Source organism: Peromyscus maniculatus, chromosome 2 (assembly GCF_049852395.1).
Source record: "Peromyscus maniculatus bairdii isolate BWxNUB_F1_BW_parent chromosome 2, HU_Pman_BW_mat_3.1, whole genome shotgun sequence".
Lineage (NCBI taxonomy): Eukaryota > Metazoa > Chordata > Mammalia > Rodentia > Cricetidae > Peromyscus > Peromyscus maniculatus.
Window position 1 is genome coordinate 169,064,383 of NC_134853.1, and position 19,220 is coordinate 169,083,602.

General features: G+C 45.2%; 1 protein-coding gene across 21 annotated transcripts in view; it reads right to left on the reverse strand.

Moving 5' to 3' along the window:
* The window catches only part of Camta1 (calmodulin binding transcription activator 1), an 862,623-nt gene extending 847,486 nt beyond the window's left edge, over positions 1-15,137 (reverse strand). For 18 of the 21 annotated variants that reach the window (XR_013049498.1, XR_013049496.1, XR_013049497.1 and 15 more), the window contains exon 1: positions 15,001-15,130. Coding sequence is in view for 14 of the 21 variants with exons in the window: in XM_076565705.1 (XP_076421820.1) it covers positions 15,001-15,045 (45 nt within the window). In the remaining 7 variants the exon portion in view is untranslated. Of the gene's footprint in view, positions 1-15,000 lie in introns of all 21 variants that reach the window. The other 3 variants (XM_076565704.1, XM_076565699.1, XR_013049495.1) reach the window with 2 other exon arrangements.
* Positions 15,138-19,220: the final 4,083 nt, after the last annotated feature.

Here is a 19,220-nt window from a genome sequence, read left to right on the forward strand (position 1 = left end):
CTTTAAAAGGTGGTAAAATATACCCAATACACAAATTACCTTTGTAGCCATTTTTGAACACATGATTTAGTAGCAGTAAGTACATGCCCACTGCATCATTTATCACTGCTTACCTTTAAAAACATTCACAAAGACCATAGTTTTTATTATTTTGCTGAACCAACTGTTCTACCTCTTCACCAAATGGCAAAAGCAAGGAATCTCTACAGGGCAGGGCAGGACTGGCAGGACTGGCAGGACGTGCAATAGCCGAGCGTAGTCCCTACACCTGGAGCAGCAGAGCAGGTAATGACATGGCAGAACCAGAGGGCAGAGAAACTACAAATACCAAGAGGACAAATAACCAGGGTGCTCGGTCAGGCTCACCGAGAGGCTGTCCCGTCACCACACCTGCATCAGAGGGTGCTTGACAAGCAGCAATGGTTGGCTTAGAATAATGTGACTGGTACCCAAAACAGATGTCTCTTCCCACTGAAATGCCTGCAGTAAATTCTGGGCTCTAAATTTGGTCAAGTAATCTATGATCAATTTCTGGAGGACCCCTAGAAAGAAAGACAAGTACTTCAAAAGCTCTGAGTACCCACTCGCCACCTTTCCACTTGTTATAGCTTTCTTTTTAGCACAACAGCTTCCATCAATAAAACTAAATGAGGAAGAAACCTCCACCAAAGCTTTGTCAAAGCCAACAACTCAGCCAGCATATTTCATAACAGCAGAGATGGGAAGGACAAGGCAAGGAATATTTACAAGAACACCAGAAACTTGAACTTGCCCCCCTGTATCTTTAAGTACAAAAGAAACTCAAAAAGTGAATTATGTTCAAGGCCTCCCCAAACTCCCAACCTGGAGACCCAGGGATCGTGTCCAAGTAAAAATGCTATACTATCGATTGCAGTAGACCACAGCAACTCCCCAACCCACAAGTTTAACAGGAAGAATCTGTGTTTACTGAATTAATGGCAATCAATACATTTTAATAACGCTTATATTAATCAACTCCAAAAAACATAGTTAAATTAATATAAATACTATCTTGAACATACATGTCTGGGGTCAGCAAATAATACTTTTTCAACTGCAGTCATATATTATTACTTAACTCTATTTTCCAAAACTATAAACCTTATCCACACCTGAATAAAGACTTTAAATCTACCACAGAGGATACCTAAGAAGACTGAGTGTTTCAGTGTTGGACAACTTCATTTAAAACCTTACAAATTTTTAGTTTCTTGAATGTAAATATAATGTGGTAAATAAAGAGAAGGAGGGGCTCTATGTGCAGCAAACAGAAAGAAGGCACCACAAAGGCTGCACTTCAAATTCCCCTTATGTGGTTTGAGCCTACATACTTATTCTTGACCTGGTGTAAGCACTTCAAAAGGAAAAGTTCCACAGAGCAGCCTAGTATCAGCAAGGCTGCTGCAAAGTCAACTGTATATATCCACCTTCACTTTCTATCATCATGAGACAGAATGGGTAGAACTTTCAGGTCATTTCTGGGACAACCCTCTATCAATCAGGACAATCTCCTCACAATCATTACTAACTCATGTCAGAGCTGAGGTTTGGGAAAGACACGATGAGAAGAGCCAGAGTCAAAAATAACGAATGGATGGGAGCTGTCTGATGAAAACGAGGTAAGGATGTCAAAGAGAGAGGTGTAGCTAGAATTTTTTTTGCTTTGTCCACAGTCAGAACAAATTTCTGTCACCCGCCAGTCCCACAGCCGCTCAGACCCAACCAAGTAAACACAGAGACTTAAATTGTTTACAAACTGTATGGCCGTGGCAGGCTTTTTGTTAACTGTTTTTATTGTTTAAATTAATCTATTTTTATAAATCTAAACCTTGTCACGTGGCTCCTGGCTTACCAGCGTCTTTACATGGGGCTTGTCATGGCAGCAGCTGGCAGTCTCTCTCCCTCCCTCCCTCCCTCCCCCCCCCCCCCCTCTCTCTCTCTCTCTCTCTCTCTCTCTCTCTCTCTCTCTCTCTCTCTCTCTCTCTCTCTCGGCAGCAGCTGGCAGTGTCTCTCTCTCTCTCTCTCTTTTTTTGTTTTTGTTTTTGTTTTTCTTCAATTTTCCTCTTTGTTAGTCCCGCCTATACTTTTTGCCTGGCCAATGGCCAATCAGTGTTTTATTTATTGACCATTCAGAGCAACAGATTTGACATACAGACCATCTCAGAGCAGAGAGGTTTCTACTTAGGGGCCCCAAAGTAGCAGCAAAGTCAGCAGAAATGCCTGCTGGTGGGCATTCTTAGTCCACAGTCAGCCTGCTACTTTTGGAAAGGAAGGAACAGCACTACCCAGAAACCAAAGGGGATTTGTTAAAAGCCTCTGGGGTTGTGACCAGAGGATTAGCCTATCACTGTTTGATTCAGGGTAGAACAAGGATGATAATGCCAATGCCATGAGACCTGTCCAATATGCAAAACCTAATCACTGCAGCCTCCAACTTTTCAGAAATACTGCAGAGGTACACAGTTTTAAAAATTATAAAATTTTACCATTAAACAGTTCTTTCTTGGGGCCAGCAAGATGGCTCAGCCAGTAAAGCACTTGCCACCAAGCCTGATGGACCAGAGTTTGAGCCTTGAAATCCACATAGTGGGAAAAAAATGAACTGACTCCAGCAAGTGTAGCAGGCTTTCTTGGACCGCTAGCCCCCAAATCATGACACAGAGACTTATTAATCATGAATGCTTGGCCTTAGCATAGGCTTATTTCTATCTAGTTTTTTCCCCCTTAAACTTAAATTAACCCATTTCTATTCATCTGCGTGCTGCCCCAGGCTCATTTACCTCATCTTTGTACTGTCCATCCTGCTTGTTCCTGATTCCTCCTGTGTGGCTGGCCTCATGAGGGCTTCCCCTCTACCCTCAGTCTCTTTCTTTCTTCCCACCAGCCCTGCCTAGCCCTCCTGTCTAGCTATTGGCCATTCATCTTTTTATTAGACTAATCAGGTGCCTTCCTTAGGCAGACAAGGTAAAATAGCAACACATCTTTACATAATTAAACAAATACAGTACAAACAAATGCAACACATCTTTACATAGTTAAACAATTATTCTGCAACACAAACAAATGCAACACATCCTTACTCAAACAAACATTCTATTCCATAACAAGCAAGTTGTCCCCTCACCTCCCCATGTCTCCCCCACCATATAAATAAATGTTTAAAAAAAAAAAAAGCCGGGGCTAGAGAGTTAGCTAGGCAGTTAAGAGCACATACTGCTCTTAATGGACCCTAGATTAGTTCCCAGCACCCATGTCAGTGGCTCACAACCACCTGTAACTCCAACTCCAGGGGGTTCCAACATCCTCTTTGGGCCTCCAAAGGCATAGCACTCATTCTCACACACACAGGCCTGTGTACACACACATACAATATACACATAATTAAAAACATAATCTTTAGGGCTGGAGAGATGGCTCAGAGGTTAAGAGCACTGCTTGCTCTTCCAAAGGTCCTGAGCTCAATTCCCAGCAACCACATGGTGGCTCACAACCATCTGTAATGAGATTTGGTGCCCTCTTCTGGCCTGCAAGCATGCATGTAGGCAGAACACTGTATACATAATAAATAATACATAAAATACATAATAAATAAATAAATAAAGTGATGTTTTAAATAAATAAAGTGATGTTTCTAAAAATATTATATATATATAGTATTTAAAAAATAATCCCTAGGGCTGGAGAGAGGGCTCAGTGGTTAAGAACAGTGGCTGCTCTTCCTGAGGACCTGGGTTCAATTCCCAACACCCTTGTGGTATTCACAACTCTCTATATAACTCCAGTTGCAGGGATCCAATGCACTCTTCCGGCTCCAAGGGCACCAGGCACAGAAGTGGTACACAAAACTTACATGCAAGGAAAACACCAAAACACATAAAACAAAATTTAAAAATTTAAGAACAAATTCTAAATAAAAATAATTCAGTAATAATAATTACTGAAAATAATAATAATAATTCAGTAATAATTCAATAATTGCATGGGATGCTCTTTCAAAAGACCTGGGTTCAATTCCCAGCACTCACATGGCAGCTTACAACTGTCTGTAACTCCAGTTGCAGGGGATCTGGCACCCTCACATCAATGCATGTAAAACAAAGTTAAATAAATTTTTAAAAAATAAAATAAAAAGACAGCTTATTATAAAGAAATATAAATAAATAAAATAATTCCTGTCTTCAACATTACAAATAGGACTAGGGGTGTAGTTGAGTTGTAGAGCATTTGTTAGCATCCACAGAGCCCTGCGTCCTACTCCCAGCACTTCAAGGGGAAAACTTATATTCATAATTAATTTTTACATAAATTATATATACATATACAATCATATGCACATATGAATAAATAATATACTGTTCCATAATTATAAATCATATTTAAGTAATATCAAAACCATTCAACTCTTAGGAAAAATAACTGTCATGTGTACCTTCAAATGCATATCCAGAAGTGAAATGCTTCCTTCCCCCTTTGTACAATAATAATAATAATAAAATAAAGACCCTGGCTCACAGGTAAGCCACTTATCCGTTACCATCAGACAACTCAGTTCAACATAAAGGCACACAAAGCCCCAGCTCTGGTCAAGATGTATCTATGAGTTGTCACATGACTTAAAATGCTGCCCCAGGGGTCTGGGGAGACAGTTCGTCAGCAAAGTGCTTTTATACCCATGTAAAAACTGGGTGCACCAGCACACTTCCAACCACTGAGAGGTAGATACAGGTGGCTCCTTGGGCCTTTCTGACCATCCAGTCTAGCCAGTGATCTCCAGGCTGAATGACAGAACTGTCTCAAAGAGCTGGAAGGCACCACACCAGAAGCTAAGTTCTGATCCCCATATATATTAATTTTTTATTTAAAATTTTTATTTATATGGTGGGGGAGCACATGGAGGCCAGAGGACAACTTGCGGGAGTCAGTTCTCTTTCTACTACATGGATTATAGGGACCAACTCTGGTCCATCAGCATGGCTCCAAGTACCCTTAGTCACTAAGTCATCTTGCTGACCCCCAAAAAGGGCAAATTTAATAGAACTTTGTAATGTTCAGAACTGTTTACCTCTATAGGATTTCTGAAAAGTAAGTAAGCTGTGATGATCAGGATTTACACATGAACACACAAAAAAGATTAATTTTTTAAAAATCCAGAGTAAGATACATTGGCAAGGCCCTGAGTTCAGTCCCTAGCACATGCACACACAAAGAAAGTTTTAATAGCCGGGCGGTGGTGGCGCACGCCTTTAATCCCAGCACTCGGGAGGCAGAGCCAGGAGGATCTCTGTGAGTTCGAGGCCAGCCTGGACTACCAAGTGAGTCCCAGGAGAGGCGCAAAGCTACACAGAGAAACCCTGTCTCGAAAAACCAAAAAAAAAAAAAAAAAGAAAGTTTTAATAAAGATAGGTATCAACAGAAATGACTGCAGTTCTAATCATCCACTTTAACCATGAACTGAGCTAAAACGGTACTGCCTAAAAGTAACACTGCTGTTTCTAAATGTCCTTGGCAATTAAACATTCAGAAAGTCAGTGAAGCCCTAAGAAAGCTGAAAAAAAAATTAACTTATTTACAGCTAACCATTCATCAGCCACAGGCATGAAAGATGCCAGAAGCCTCCACCTTGGCCCTGCAGAGGAAAACCTCCCTGGAGGAGTAGCTACAGTCCATGACTACATGAGTGTACAATCCAGAGATCTGAAATCTGACTCTAGTTCAAGGAATGCTACGCCTTCCAACATCAGTATATCAAAAACAGAAATGTTAAAACTATAAAGTAATCAAGTTATTTGATATATTTCAAGAGTAACTGAATGCTCAAAGACTAAGTGCATTCCAATAGAAACATAATCTGATCCCCAGGCTTAACCTCTTTGAAATGAAGCAGAATCCTCCAATACCTCAAATGATAAAATAAATACCCTTGGTAACAAAGGAAACATAACATAGCATAGCACTCTAGCTTTCTAGCAAGAAGAAAAATTTTGTGTCAATATGTTCACAACACAGCTCTACACAAAAATCATGCACTAATTAAAACTGCTGCTTTAGATCTCAAGCTGTCTGGCCAGCAACCCTGCCCAAACTGAACTGCTGCAGACCAGCAGGAGCAACTACAGCATTATCAAAACAACTGTGGCATCTCATCTTCTGTATTATCTTTCATGGTTGACATATGAACTGACTGGTGGTAAACTGATTTGTGAATATACCAGTTCAGGAATACAAAACAAAGAAATAGAAGCATAAAATTCATGAATGAAAATGCTGACATCTTAGCTCAGCTCCCAGAGCTGCAGGATACAGGGAAGTATGCGTTTATTTTCTGGGATGCTAAATCACCAAAGTCACTTAGTGAAGAAGGTACATGAAACAGCCTTTCCCTGCTCAGAAGGAAGGAAGAGGGACAACAGAAAAACCATTTGCCTTTGCTCTTGCCCGGAAACAAGAGACAGATAATGCATGTGGCACAAACAAGCACCGCTTATAAAAGACTTAACTATTTCAGGTTATCAGTTACTACTAGCACTTTTTAAAGGCATGTGTGTGTGTGTGTGTGTGTGTGTGTGTGTGTGTGTGTGTATTTAGGTGTCTAAATAAGCAGGATATAATCTCCATTCCCATCATAAAAATTTTTCCCAACTTGGGGCTGAAGAGATGGCACAGCAGTTGAGAGCACTTGCTGTTCTTCCAGAAGTTCATAGTTGGGTTCCCAGCACCCACAATAGGTAGGCTCACACCTCTTCTGGCCTCTGGGGGCACCTACATGAATACACACACAGCTACACACATATACAAACAAATTATAAAATAAACCTTTAAAAAAACTTTCTCCCACTCTGTGGCCTATCACCCACAAAGAGCATGTAACAGCAACAAGATCAGACTGGCTGGCTCTGCCACACTACACTGATTGTAAGTAATTCTAAACATAGCAGTAAAACTCACAGGCCTGCAGAATACTTAGATTTTTATGTTAGGGAAAGGATGTTTTTATGGAATCATGTAATGTAAACTACTATCACAAAACTTTGATTCATTCAGGACTATTAAAGTAGCTAGTAATGAGACTGTTCACATTTTTCATCTTTTGGCCAAATTGAAACACTTGGAAATAAAAACTTTTGTAAAGTTTAGATACAATTTTCTAAAATCCTTCTATTCAAGACACTTAAGCCACCAATTCTAGAGCCCTAATGTTAAGATTATTCCATCCTTAGAAAACAGCAGCAGCCTCAGAGCCTTTGTGACCTCTACAAAGCACAGGACTACAAGGACGCTCTCACTAACCATCTGCACAGCTTAAAATAGCCATTCACCAAAATGGATTTTTTTTAATTTAAGCAATAAACAATTCTGCCAATAAACATTTTGAAAAGGAGATCTTATTAAGTTAAAATGCAAACATGCCAGTTTTATCTACAGATCTGGAATGCTGGCGATCACCTCAACTTCCATAAGCACCTTTGATAGAACACCACTACCCCCTTGTGGATTCAAAATAAAAATTCTTATCTTGAATCTAGTTTTGAAATGTTCCATTCTGTTGAACTTCCACCAAACTTTAGATTTTCTTCAACTAAAAACTGCTATTTTATCTCAAGTACTTTCTAAAAAGAAGGGGAGACACATTTTAAGATCACCAAGGCCATCAACAACTTTGCAGTGGAAACAATCAGGCACTCTGTTGTTACACAGTTACATTTCCAATTACCACCTTAAGGTTGTCTCAGTCATTAATTGCTAATTACATTACTCTAGTAGCTTTGTGCCACCAATTTCTTATCATTTCCAAAAGGTTTGATATCTGCCTCAAAAACCAAGGGGGTAACAGACTCTTGAGAAAGGGACTAAAACCAAGTTTAAATTTACGAAGACAGAAATTCCTTATTTAACTCACATGCCTTCAGAAATAATTCTTGGCAGTCTCAACCAATCCTGATAAAAGAAAAACCACAATGCATTTTTTTAAAGTAGAAACAAGACATGTGGGTTGTTTTTCAGTTGAAAGAGCATCTCCGAACCAACCATGGACACACATGTCTGCAATCCTAGAACCTGGTTGGCACATCAGAAGCTTAAGGTCATCTTCAACTACACAGTGTATTCAAGGCCAGCCTGGGCTACATGGGACTCTGCTGAGAGGGAGGGAGGGAGGGAGGGAGGGAGGGAGGGAGGGAGGGAGGGAGGGAGGGAGGGAGGGAGGGGGAGGCAGAGGCACAGACAGACAGACATGGAAGGACCAAGATGGTGCTGAAGAGTGCATCTGGGTGCATCTGCACACAGCTCTGATATCATATATAAACAAATCTCACTGATGAAGATTAAACAGGCTGACATACATGCTTTATCCATCCTGACAGATGCTAGGTTTTCAACAGTGTGAAGTGACATGGACAGAGTCATGATGGTCCCCACTGTACAGAAGTCTCCACCCCATTCTCAAACATAGGCAGAACTCATGAGAGGACAGCGTAATTAACTGTTGCCAGTATTCATTCAAACCATTAAGTAGGAATAAAGAGGAAAAAATAAGGCGCTTGGTAGGTGTTACCTTATGGTAACTGATAAGGAAAAATGGAGATACTGCAAACTCTGCTACAAAGGATGCAAACACCATCTAGAACACATACCCAAAAGTATCAATTGTGTCCCAGCCCAAAACCAGTGACTAAACAAAGCAGGAGCAATCAGAACTAATCTTCAGGATGGTCTGCTTTATTTGGGATTATCTTGTTACTGTTACTGTTTTTGTGGGAGAGGGGAGTAAAGAGAAGTGTTTTGGTTAGCATGAGGAAGTACAATGTAATGTCACTTACTTTTTTTCCAAGCACTGTCATGCTTGGCATTTCTTTCAAGGCATGACACAGTTTATGCAAAGCCTGCAGAAAGCAGGGGGAAGAAGACAGTCCAGGCCAGCACACCTCCTTCTAAGACACCCTGTGCTAACAACTTCAGAAAGGGGCCAGCTAAATCTAAAGGGGGAAAAAAGCGACTAAACTTTTCCAAATGAGCAAAGAACTCATGTACAAGAAAACATGCAATTATATCAAGAATGAGCAGAACACTGGGATGAATACACAAGAGCCATTACAACAAAGGGTACCTCGGTCTTTCCATCTTGTGCTGTCAATCATTTGAAAAATACAGAACATTCCTCTTAAGAGAGAGTAAAGTGGGGATTAATATGACTGGCTGGCCTCTCCACACTGGGGTGCACAGTATTTCTTTTTAAGTCAAGAATGAGGTTTTTAAAATGCTCAATAAACATTACCAGTCTTTACAAGAGACCCACGCAACAATGATGCTCAAAGCAGAAAGAGAACCTGGCAACAGTGTCTCAACATGTTGATGGGGAATATTTACTATGGAGAACACTATCAAGTATCAGACTGTTGCTCGATGTCTACACACTTCTCATCCACAACAAATATTGGAGGGTGGCAGACCATCTCCACCTTCTAATTGACAGTGCTCACAACCACAAGACAACTGAGTACTACACCCACGATGGCATAAACAAAAGGACATGACTGTATCTGGGCAGCCTTGACCCTAAACCTGAGCAGAAGGGAGGGAGAGAAGGGGGAGCAGAGGGAAGGTAAGCAGGTGGGCAGGTGGTGTCCCTTCCTAAAGTAAGGTGGACAAAGAATTAGAACTAGAACACCTCCACACTCACCCCACACATCAGACTGCACCACAGCACAAAGTGAGGCAGAGGAGTTCTAAGAGTGGGTCCCACACTTTCTGCAAACAAAAGCTCCCAATGACTAGTATAGTTACTAACTGTACCCAAAAAAGTGTATACTGCAATCTAACCAAAGACAGAAAGAAGCCAGATAAATCCAGCAAAAACAAATTCCCAAAATTCTCCATGGGGAGACTTAGAAATCTGAAGAACAGTGTTCACTCGTCCCCTTGCTGGGACTTAGATCATTGCCACCTACCTATCCTACAGGTAGAGAAGGAGAAAAGGAGGTAGAACTTGAGTTGCCCAGATCAAAAAAACAAAGTATGATGATTCCGGAAGATACACAATACTGAAGATGACCCAGGCAATGGAAATGCAAAAGAGCCACATTATTACCTGTCACCACAAAAGCATCAGTGGACAAAGGGCACAGCCATCCACAGACAGTAAGGGTTGCCACAGGAGTGCAAGCTACAGAACTGGCTTCTAGGGCCACTGGAGAGAGAAAACCTGACTTCAGAGAGAAAAAGAATGAGCACACTTCAGATTAACGTTGATCAATGTCAACATCGTAATGTATACCTCACCTGCACCCAAAAAGAATCAGGCTTTATCAAAAAAAAAAAAAAAAAAAAAACAGAAAGATACAAATAACAGTACTATTAAACAGCATAAAGAATTGAAAGTCACATAAGCTAGTAACTGTATCATGCTCTAGGCTTGGAATGTGGCCACACTTAGGCATCAGATTTAGATAACTGAACAGCAAAGCAGAGTGATGGCTCATTCAGTGCTTAATACATGATAGCATGAACCAAGATCATCAGAAGAAAGAATTTTTTTTCTAAAAGTTCTTTATGTAAAAATGATCTGTTATGTATAAATGCTATGTTCCATGCATATGATACTTTGTGTGCAATGTTGCTGTTCTAATGTATACTAAGCATTCCAATCACATATCTAAATTACCTAAAAGTTACACTTGGACAGTCACATTAAGAATGACTTTATTTTCTTATATGTGCATACACAAACACACACTCCACAATGTGGAGGAAAGCTGCTAAATGCCCCTCCCAGTACACCCTCCACCACCTTCACCACCCCAACTCTTCCAGGAAGGAAGGGAAAAGCTCCACAGGATAGCACACTAGTCAAGTATTTTTTGCAAGACTACAATACACAAAAATTTAAATTCAGAAAAAAGTTTGCAAGATTTTATTAAAGTCAAATATAGATAGATTGACATATCATTTACACAAAAGGCTAACAAGATCCACTATGGTCTCAGGCAAAGTCACTGAACCCTGCAGATCCTTGCATATAACAGACATCCAGGAAAGGGCTCCAGAATGAATAGCTGAGTAAGGGAGCAGCCACGACAATGACTTTGAGCGACAATAAGATACCACTGAAGACTCAATGGGCACAACTGCAGGTGGCCAAGAGCTTGAGAACCCTCTTCTATCACTGTTCCCAGAAGGTGCCACGGACAGGACATAAGGAATGGAACAAAGTAATAAACAGAGTGTAGGGAATGGGCTCAAGAGCGGCTACCTCAAGATCAGAAAGAATTCAAATCCCACTGGCACACTGACTAACACCTAATAAACAGGCAAACTGTTCCTTCCTCATTCAAGAATGGGCCATGGGGGGAGGGGGGGATGGACGACTAAATCCAGCAGGCTCTGAAAACTAAAGCAAACAAAATATGTGGCTGAACTGGGTATGGCACCCCCTGCTTGTGAGTCCAGCATTCAGAAGGCTGAGTCAGGGGGACTGATCCCCAAGATCAAGGCCAAACTGTTCTATACAGCAAACTCTAGGTTAGCCTGAGCTACAAAACATGACCTGTCTCAAAAAGACAAAATATTAAAATTTTTGATAAAGTAAAAATGATGAAAATGTGGCTAAGTATGACATAAACTCATCTCCAAGAGCAAGAGTGATGCTAGTCTTTTAAAAAGGGAAAGCTGACCCAATCTGACCTTGAGAAGAGGTTATTGTGCACACGTCAACATGCAGAATCCACTGAAGGGTGAGATAGAGAATACCAACATTTCCCAGAAATAGGGTAAGTCAGATCTTCAAGGAGACAAGAGAAAAAGTTCACCTGGCTTTTCCCAAAATGCTGGTAAATGAGAGGTAGAAGGGGAAATTATGTTTGGACAGAAAGATGCAAACAAAAAAAGCAAAGTAATTAAGAAAACAGGGTAACCTGACTCACTGCAGGAGGAAAGAGCTGCTTCCTAACCATCCAGAGCCCAGCCACACAGTAACCACAAGCTCCTTCAACTCAAGCCTAACTTTGGACAAGCAGTTCTCCTTTGTGGACCTTCACTACCTCACCTTCACAGTCCACGTGCGGGGCACTCTGCTGGGCAGGGACAACTCCCAAAGGTAGTTAGTGGCCTGGAGGAGGGCACAGAGGAGCCAGCACCAGAAACGAGATGACTGTCCTGGGTCTATGCCAACATACACAGCAGGTATTCAACTCTTCATTTTCCAAGGCTCACTAACACCCCTAGAAACAAACAAGCCCCCTAAGCTAACAAGAAGCACAGGATGAAAACAGCCTTAAAATGGAAGACACACACAGGAAAATCAGACCAAAAGCTTCCCTTTCTGGCACTGGGTACCATGCTAAAAAGCAAAACTAGAGCCAACTGAGGCATCTCCTTACTTGGGAAACCAAGGTAGAGGGCTCTCTTGCTAGGCAAAGTGCTTCAAGAGTGCACACACAAACGCACACAAAGCTGGAAGGAGGGTGAGGCTCCACACTAAGCCTGTTAAAAAGTAAGATTTCACTGCTGAGTGAAAATATAAGAGACAGGGCAGTGAGGCACCTGAGCAGAGCCAGAGCTGCTGGGCGCTCACACTCACCAGCTCCAGAGAGAAGAACCTGGAAAAACCCTGCCACCTTCCCAGGAAGTGGCAAGCACTTTCCAAGGTACCTCTTCCTAATTTCACAGCATCTCTCACTTCATTGGCTGAAATACAACAGGGACATACTTGAGGACATCAGTTCCCAGTTCTATCAGGGAGAAGCAGCTTCTTCTCCATTCCTATCATTTTCCCAAAGCACAGGAAATCTTTCTCCTACATTGCAGTTTCCAAAAAAAAAAAAAAAAAAAAAAAAAAAAAATCAAGAAAAGAACCTTTACTTCTCACAGAACTGAGCAGAGAATACTCTCCCTAGATTCCAAATGGAAAAGTCTGAGCACTCATCAGCAAGCACTCCACACAGGGGAGATGTGGTGAACACTCTAGGTGGCATTCTGCTTATTCAGTACAATACAAATGACAAATGAAGAAGTGATGAGAAACGGCATTTATCAATGATACTTTTGTTTCTCCTAAGTCTGAAGTCACCAATAACGTATATGAATGTGTATACACGGTCTTGCATGTTAACGGTTCCCACACACTCTGAACACAGAGCTGTCAGCGGACCCTCCTAACTTCCTCTGTGCATGTACCGAATGTATTGCACATATGCACAAAGTGGTTTGTGTGTGTCAACAATTGTGTGGAGCATCACAATTTCTGTGATGCCAAAGAGAACCAGAACAGCAAAAAAAAAAATAGAGAAATTTCCCCTTTGCCTAAAAGGTACAAGATCCAAAGAAATGTTTTAATCCCACTAGAGACATACCAGGGCAAAGGAAGGTTCTGGTACAACAAGGAGCACACAAGCTACCTCTTCTCAAACGGCATGTGGGCGACAAGGGTGTCTACGCTCCCTATTCTGGATAGAAAGGCATATGGCTTCTCCTTACCCAGCCAACATGAATACAATTTGAGAAAATTAGAAAAAGTCAAGGTAACAGGCTCACTAAATATGGCTGACTGGGAAACAGAAGCCATAAGGAGGATATGAGTTCTCTCTCTCTCTCTCTCAAAAAAAAAAAAAAAAAAAAAAAAGGATTGGGAAGTTTATTTCCAAGAAAGATTCAAAGACTTCTTGAGAGTGGGACGCATAAAGTATGGTTCTTACCGCTCAGAAGACAAACATCAGAACACAAAATTTCAAGGGCACGTGACCCTTTTCCCAGTGGGGTAGTGTTAATTGGTGAAGGGTGCCCCCTAAGATCCAAGAGTGAACGGGAAGCAATAGATCCTTGCTTTCCTTCAAGAAAGGAGTAATTCCTGAGGTCCCTTTTCACTCAAGTGGTAGACACATCGGAAGCCTGCCTGTCCTACATCTTACTGGGGCGCCCACCCTGGCCCAGACAGGGAACTCCAAGGAGAGAGGCAGAGAGCTGAGGAGAGGAGCATTGGAGCTTCGGGTTTTCCCCACCAGAAGGAGGGCAACTCGAAGGGTATTCAGGAAATGAGCTCACCCTAACCTAGGAAAGTGTGCGGAGAGTGTAGATCTGGAAAAAGTGTCTGCCTTCCTATTTAGAAATGACTTCAGAGCCGCACAGGGCCCCACGAGCCACTGAGCGAGCAAAGAAGGAAGAAGAACATGGGTAGCCCGGGTCCCCTTGTCCTGGCGAAAAAGGGTAAACCCAGCGTGCCGAGGCTCCGCGGCCCCACGAGAGTCCCCGGGAAAGGGGGACAGGCTCACACGGAACCCTCCGTGCTCGGCGAGGATCGGGGTCACGGAAGGTAAAGGGCAAGGCAGTGTGGAGACCCCACCCTCTCGGCAGCGAGGGTGCAAGGGCAAGAGTGGAAGAGCACGCTGCGAGGGGCGGGGAGGCCGCACGAGGCCCCCGGCCCTGCAGGGGGAGGGGTCGCCCGGGGCCTCGGCCGAGGGGCGCTCGGCACGAGGGGGGCCCCCTGGCGGGGACCCGCGCGGGGACACCCCCACGCCGGCGCTAGGAGGCGCCTCGCGGCCCGAGGGGGGCTGTGGAGGGGAACGTCCGGCCCTGACGCCGCCACGGCCGCCGGCACCGGTGACCGCGAGACCCCGCGGGCCGGGAAACTTTCCTCCCCGCGGCCCCCTCACGCCCTGGCCGGCGCGGCTGGAATGCCCCGGGCCGGTTGTCGGAGGCGCCACGGCTCCTCCTCCTCCTCCTCACTGGGCCCGGCCCCCGCCCCGCGCGCCCCCCGCCCCGGCCTGCCGCCCCCGGGGCTGGGTGCGGGGCGCCGCGCTCGGCCGGCCCGCGAGTCACCTCAGGACTCGGCCGCGCTCCGCCCCCCCCCACCCTGCCGGCGCCCTCCCCGCGCCCGCCGCGCCCCCGCGCTCGCGCCCCGCGCCGCCGATGCCCGGGATGTCCGGCGCGGCCCCGGGCCCGCCGCGCCGCCGCCACCCTGACAGCCCCGGGCCCTCGCGCTCCGGCTCTCACCTTCCGGCTTGTTTTCGGCAGCCATTTCCCCTCCGCGCGCCACATCCTCCTCCTCCTCGCGACCGGGACCCCGAGCGCGCGCCTCGTACCGCCGCCGCCGCCGGCCCAGCCACCCCGCCGCCGCCGCGCACCCGCCCTGGCCCCGCCCCACGGCCCACGCACAGCGCCCATTGGGTAGTGCGTCTGTCAGTCACGGCTCCTGCGGCCAATCGGGCCTCACCAGGGGTCTCACTACTCTCCGGGAGGAGCGTCCTATCCACCCAGCCCATTGGCTGATCACCACCGCACCGACTAAAGTGATTGGCCTGGAATCAACGCCCCCTCCCCACCCACTCCCAGGAAAACCCGCCCTCCAGATCTAAACAAAGCTTCCTAGTGGCCAGAAGACGCAAGGACAGCCCAATCAGGACGAGCCTGACACGGAATATTTCCTCGAGGCCGAGACGTAGTGTTTTGATTGGGCGTCACAACAGTGTTTCCCAAGCCGTCCAGACCAATCAAAGGGGGTTCCCGGAACTAGGGAACGGCTGCGGGAAGCCCCGCCCCCCAGCGTGACCGTCATGAGGAAGGCGCTCGCTCATTGGCGTGCTGGGGCTTTTCCCGCGTGCTCCCGGAGCTGAAGGACGTTCCCGGGGAAGCCGCTGCCGGCGCGTGGGGGTCCCGGTGTCTGTGGAGGACACGCCGGAACTCCGGGATCCCGCAGCCTACGGCGCTGGCGGGGGGCGGCTCTGGGGTGCAGGATGCGAGGCGCCGAAGCGTGCTCGCGGCGTCCCCGAACCCTTCGGTCGGGAGTCCGGGCGTCGCTGCCCGCCGCGGGGGAGGGGCGCGCCTCCCGGCAGGTCCCGCCCCTCAGACAAGCCCCGCCCCTTCCTGGCCTCGGATTCCCCGCCCCCTCGGCCGGCGCTGCGTCCCCGCGGCAGCCTTACGCTCCCGCCCGCCTTGCGTTTCTCTGTCCCCTTTTCTAGCGGCTTAAAATACTGAAACTTTATTTTGGTCACGTTGTCCATGTGACCGGCGGAGCCGATGAGTCATAGGTGCCTGTCCCAAGCTGCAGCCGTGGATCCGGGGCTCGGAACGCTCGACCTCGGCTAGCCTAGCCAGTTCCTCCCGGGCTCCCGGCACTTCAGCCGGATTCCGGCCGCAGCTCCGCGCAGCTCTCCTGGAAGTAGGGCCACACCGGGTGGATTCGCAAGCCCCGCAGACACAAGCCCCGAACAGGAGAGCTGCAAGTGCTGCTCCTTCTCCACAGAAATTCAGGGGCTCTGCACGTGGCCAAAAAAGAAAGAGCAAAGGATGGAAGAAGGGAGGAAAAGGGCAGAGTGCAAGAATTCGACACATGGACAGAAAAAAAAAGGGTGGGGAAGAGGGAGGGAAAAGAGTGCGGGAATTCTGCACGTGCACCCAAGGGAACGCAGTTTAATGAAAAGCAGCTGAGCTCCAGATTTCTCTGTAAACTTGCACGGTTTGATTCCTCAACACTATTTTCCCTCCGTTTGCTGCTAGCAGAAGCACTGAAAAGTCGATCGAGTGTTTTGGCGTTAGGATTGATCGTCAAAGCCAGTCTGTGCCAATCCTCACAACATGTGTTCTTTCTCTGGTGTTCACCGCGGAGAATTGCTTAAGGTTGTTCCAAAAATAAAGATGTCCCAAAAGAATGGTTTGTATTGTATACTCATTCTTCAACAAACTTTAATTTTTATGAGCCTCAAAAAAAGGCGAAGTTTTAACAACTAGGGTACAGTATTTTATCGATTAGCATTCTTAATAGCACCTGTGTTGCATCTGGAAACGCTGGTGGCGGTGTAAATTAGTATAACCCTTTCAAAAAGCAATTTCACGGTATGTATTAAAAGCCATAAAAAAAATCTACGTCTTTTGACCTGGGAATCTTGTTTCTGAGAATCTGATCTAAGGAAATAACCTCGAGTGGGGAAGTGCTGGGAGAACGAAGATGCTCTTCCCTAATCACTGTATTTGTTAGAACAAAAAAGTGAGCGAGGGCGGCTGGGGAGACGGCTCAATGATTACAAGCACATACTGCTCTTCCAGAGGACACCAGTCCTGTTCCCAGCACCCACACTGGGCAGATCACAACTGCCAGTGACTCCAGCTCCACGACCACCTGCATTCGTGTGCACAGTCCTCATATATACACACAGTTAAAAATAAGTTCCTTAAGAAAAAAAAATGGGCACATCTCAAAGTGCTAATGTTGCCTGTTTAACAGGTGAATTGTGCTTAGCCACACAGTGGAACGCTGCACTAGTCACGTGTCAAAATGGACAAACTCACCCATTGCTGGAGGTAGGGGAGATACTCAAAATCCTGGTGTTCATTTACAAATATAATGGAATGATAGATAATGATAATACCGCGTTTGAAGGCCAAGGATGCATCACCTTCTGGCCTCAAAGGACACTAAGCACAAAGTGCACACTCAAACATGCAGACAAAAAACCCATAAATGATGATGATGATGATGATGATGATGATGATGATGATGGTAGTGGTGGTGATAGGTTTATGTTAACAATGTGCACACATACACACACACCTGTGGTACCAGACACTCAGGAAACTGAGGCAAGATCACTGGACTCACGGACTCACGGCCATGATGGCAGCACAGTAAAACCCTACTTAAGAAATGATGATGATAAAGCTAGGTTGTGGTGGCGCATGCCTTTAATCTGAGCACTCAGGAGACAGAGCCAGGCGGATCTCTGTGAGTTCGAGGCCAACCTGGTCTACAGAGTGAGATCCAGGACTGGCACCAAAGCTACATAGAGAAACCCTGTCTCGGAAAAAAAAAAAAAAAAGTATGATGATAATAACAACTACATCTTCTGCATGCTATGGACACAAATGCTGTAGGAGATCCTGGGACTGCAAGGAGCTCACAGGCTCACAACATTAACAACAGCCTGGAACAGTACAGTGTGAACACAAAAGGAAGTGACCAATGTCACCAGAATCTCCAGAAAGCGTCACCATCACCATCAACACCTTAGACCAGGACAGCATAGAAGGTCTTAAATGAAGCCTAGGGAGGTCCATGGGACATGAGGGTATTCAAGACTCTTTCAGGAGACCCGTAAGGTCACCTGGGGAGGTACACAAGGGTCTTCGAGACTCTTTCAGGGAGCCCACAAGATCAAAGCTCCTTCATTCTCATGTCATGTTCGTCTCCTACACATGCACAGTGGAGTTCCACAGCAGTCACATGACACATGCTCACAGCAGACTGCATGTAGAAAGGAGAATGCAGCCGAGTCCTGTCATGCTTGATATTAACAAAACTTGCAAAATTATAAAAAGAACAATGTGATCTTGCACATCATCCTTTGTTTCCTTTTGGAAAGTTCAGCTATATCTCATTAAAAAAACATGATTTATGTTAACCTGTCATGGGTTTGTTATTCTTTGTAAGTGAACTAGTGCTTTTTAAATTTTCTTAGTTTTAATTTAAACAATAACATCTAATTCAGCATAAACAAACTCACACAAGCCAAAACTCACTGGGGTCCTCAATGATTTCAAGTATATAAGGAAATCATGAAACCAAAGTGTTCAGGGATTCCTGAGCTAGAGAAAGGTTGGAGGGGGTGAGGATTGTGTGTGTGTGTGTGTGTGTGTGTGTGTGTGTGTGTGTGTGTGTGTGTTCACCATGACACACATGTGGAGTTCAGAGGATATCTTGTGGGAGTCAGTTCTCTCCCTCCACTGTGTGGACCCTGAGAACTGACCTCCCGTCTCCAGGCTCTGGGGCAGCACCTTTACTTGCTAAGCAATCTCACTGACCCCTCTACCCCGTTTTTTGACGCAGGGTCTTTCATAAAACCTGGCACACACCCATTCAATGTAATGGACTGGCCAGCAAAGCCCACAGTCCTCCTGTCTCTGGTGCTGGGGTTTCAGACACGGACCACCACGCTCCACTTTTTCCTACAAGAGCTGAGTACCAAACTCAGATCCTTAAAGCTACACAGCAAGCATTTTACTGGCGTGGCCTTCTCTCCAGCCCTGAGGTGGGTATTTTAAGTACAGAAAGTGGTCTGAGACCTGACCTATGGATGAGAAACCTGTTAGGGTTTTGAGGTGAATCATTTGTTACATTTGGTCAGTATTTACTGAAAGGGAACCAGGACTACCAGACAATTTCAGGCAGCTTTGTTTTCCTCTTAGCAATTAAAACACAGAACAACATTAACGTTAGTCAC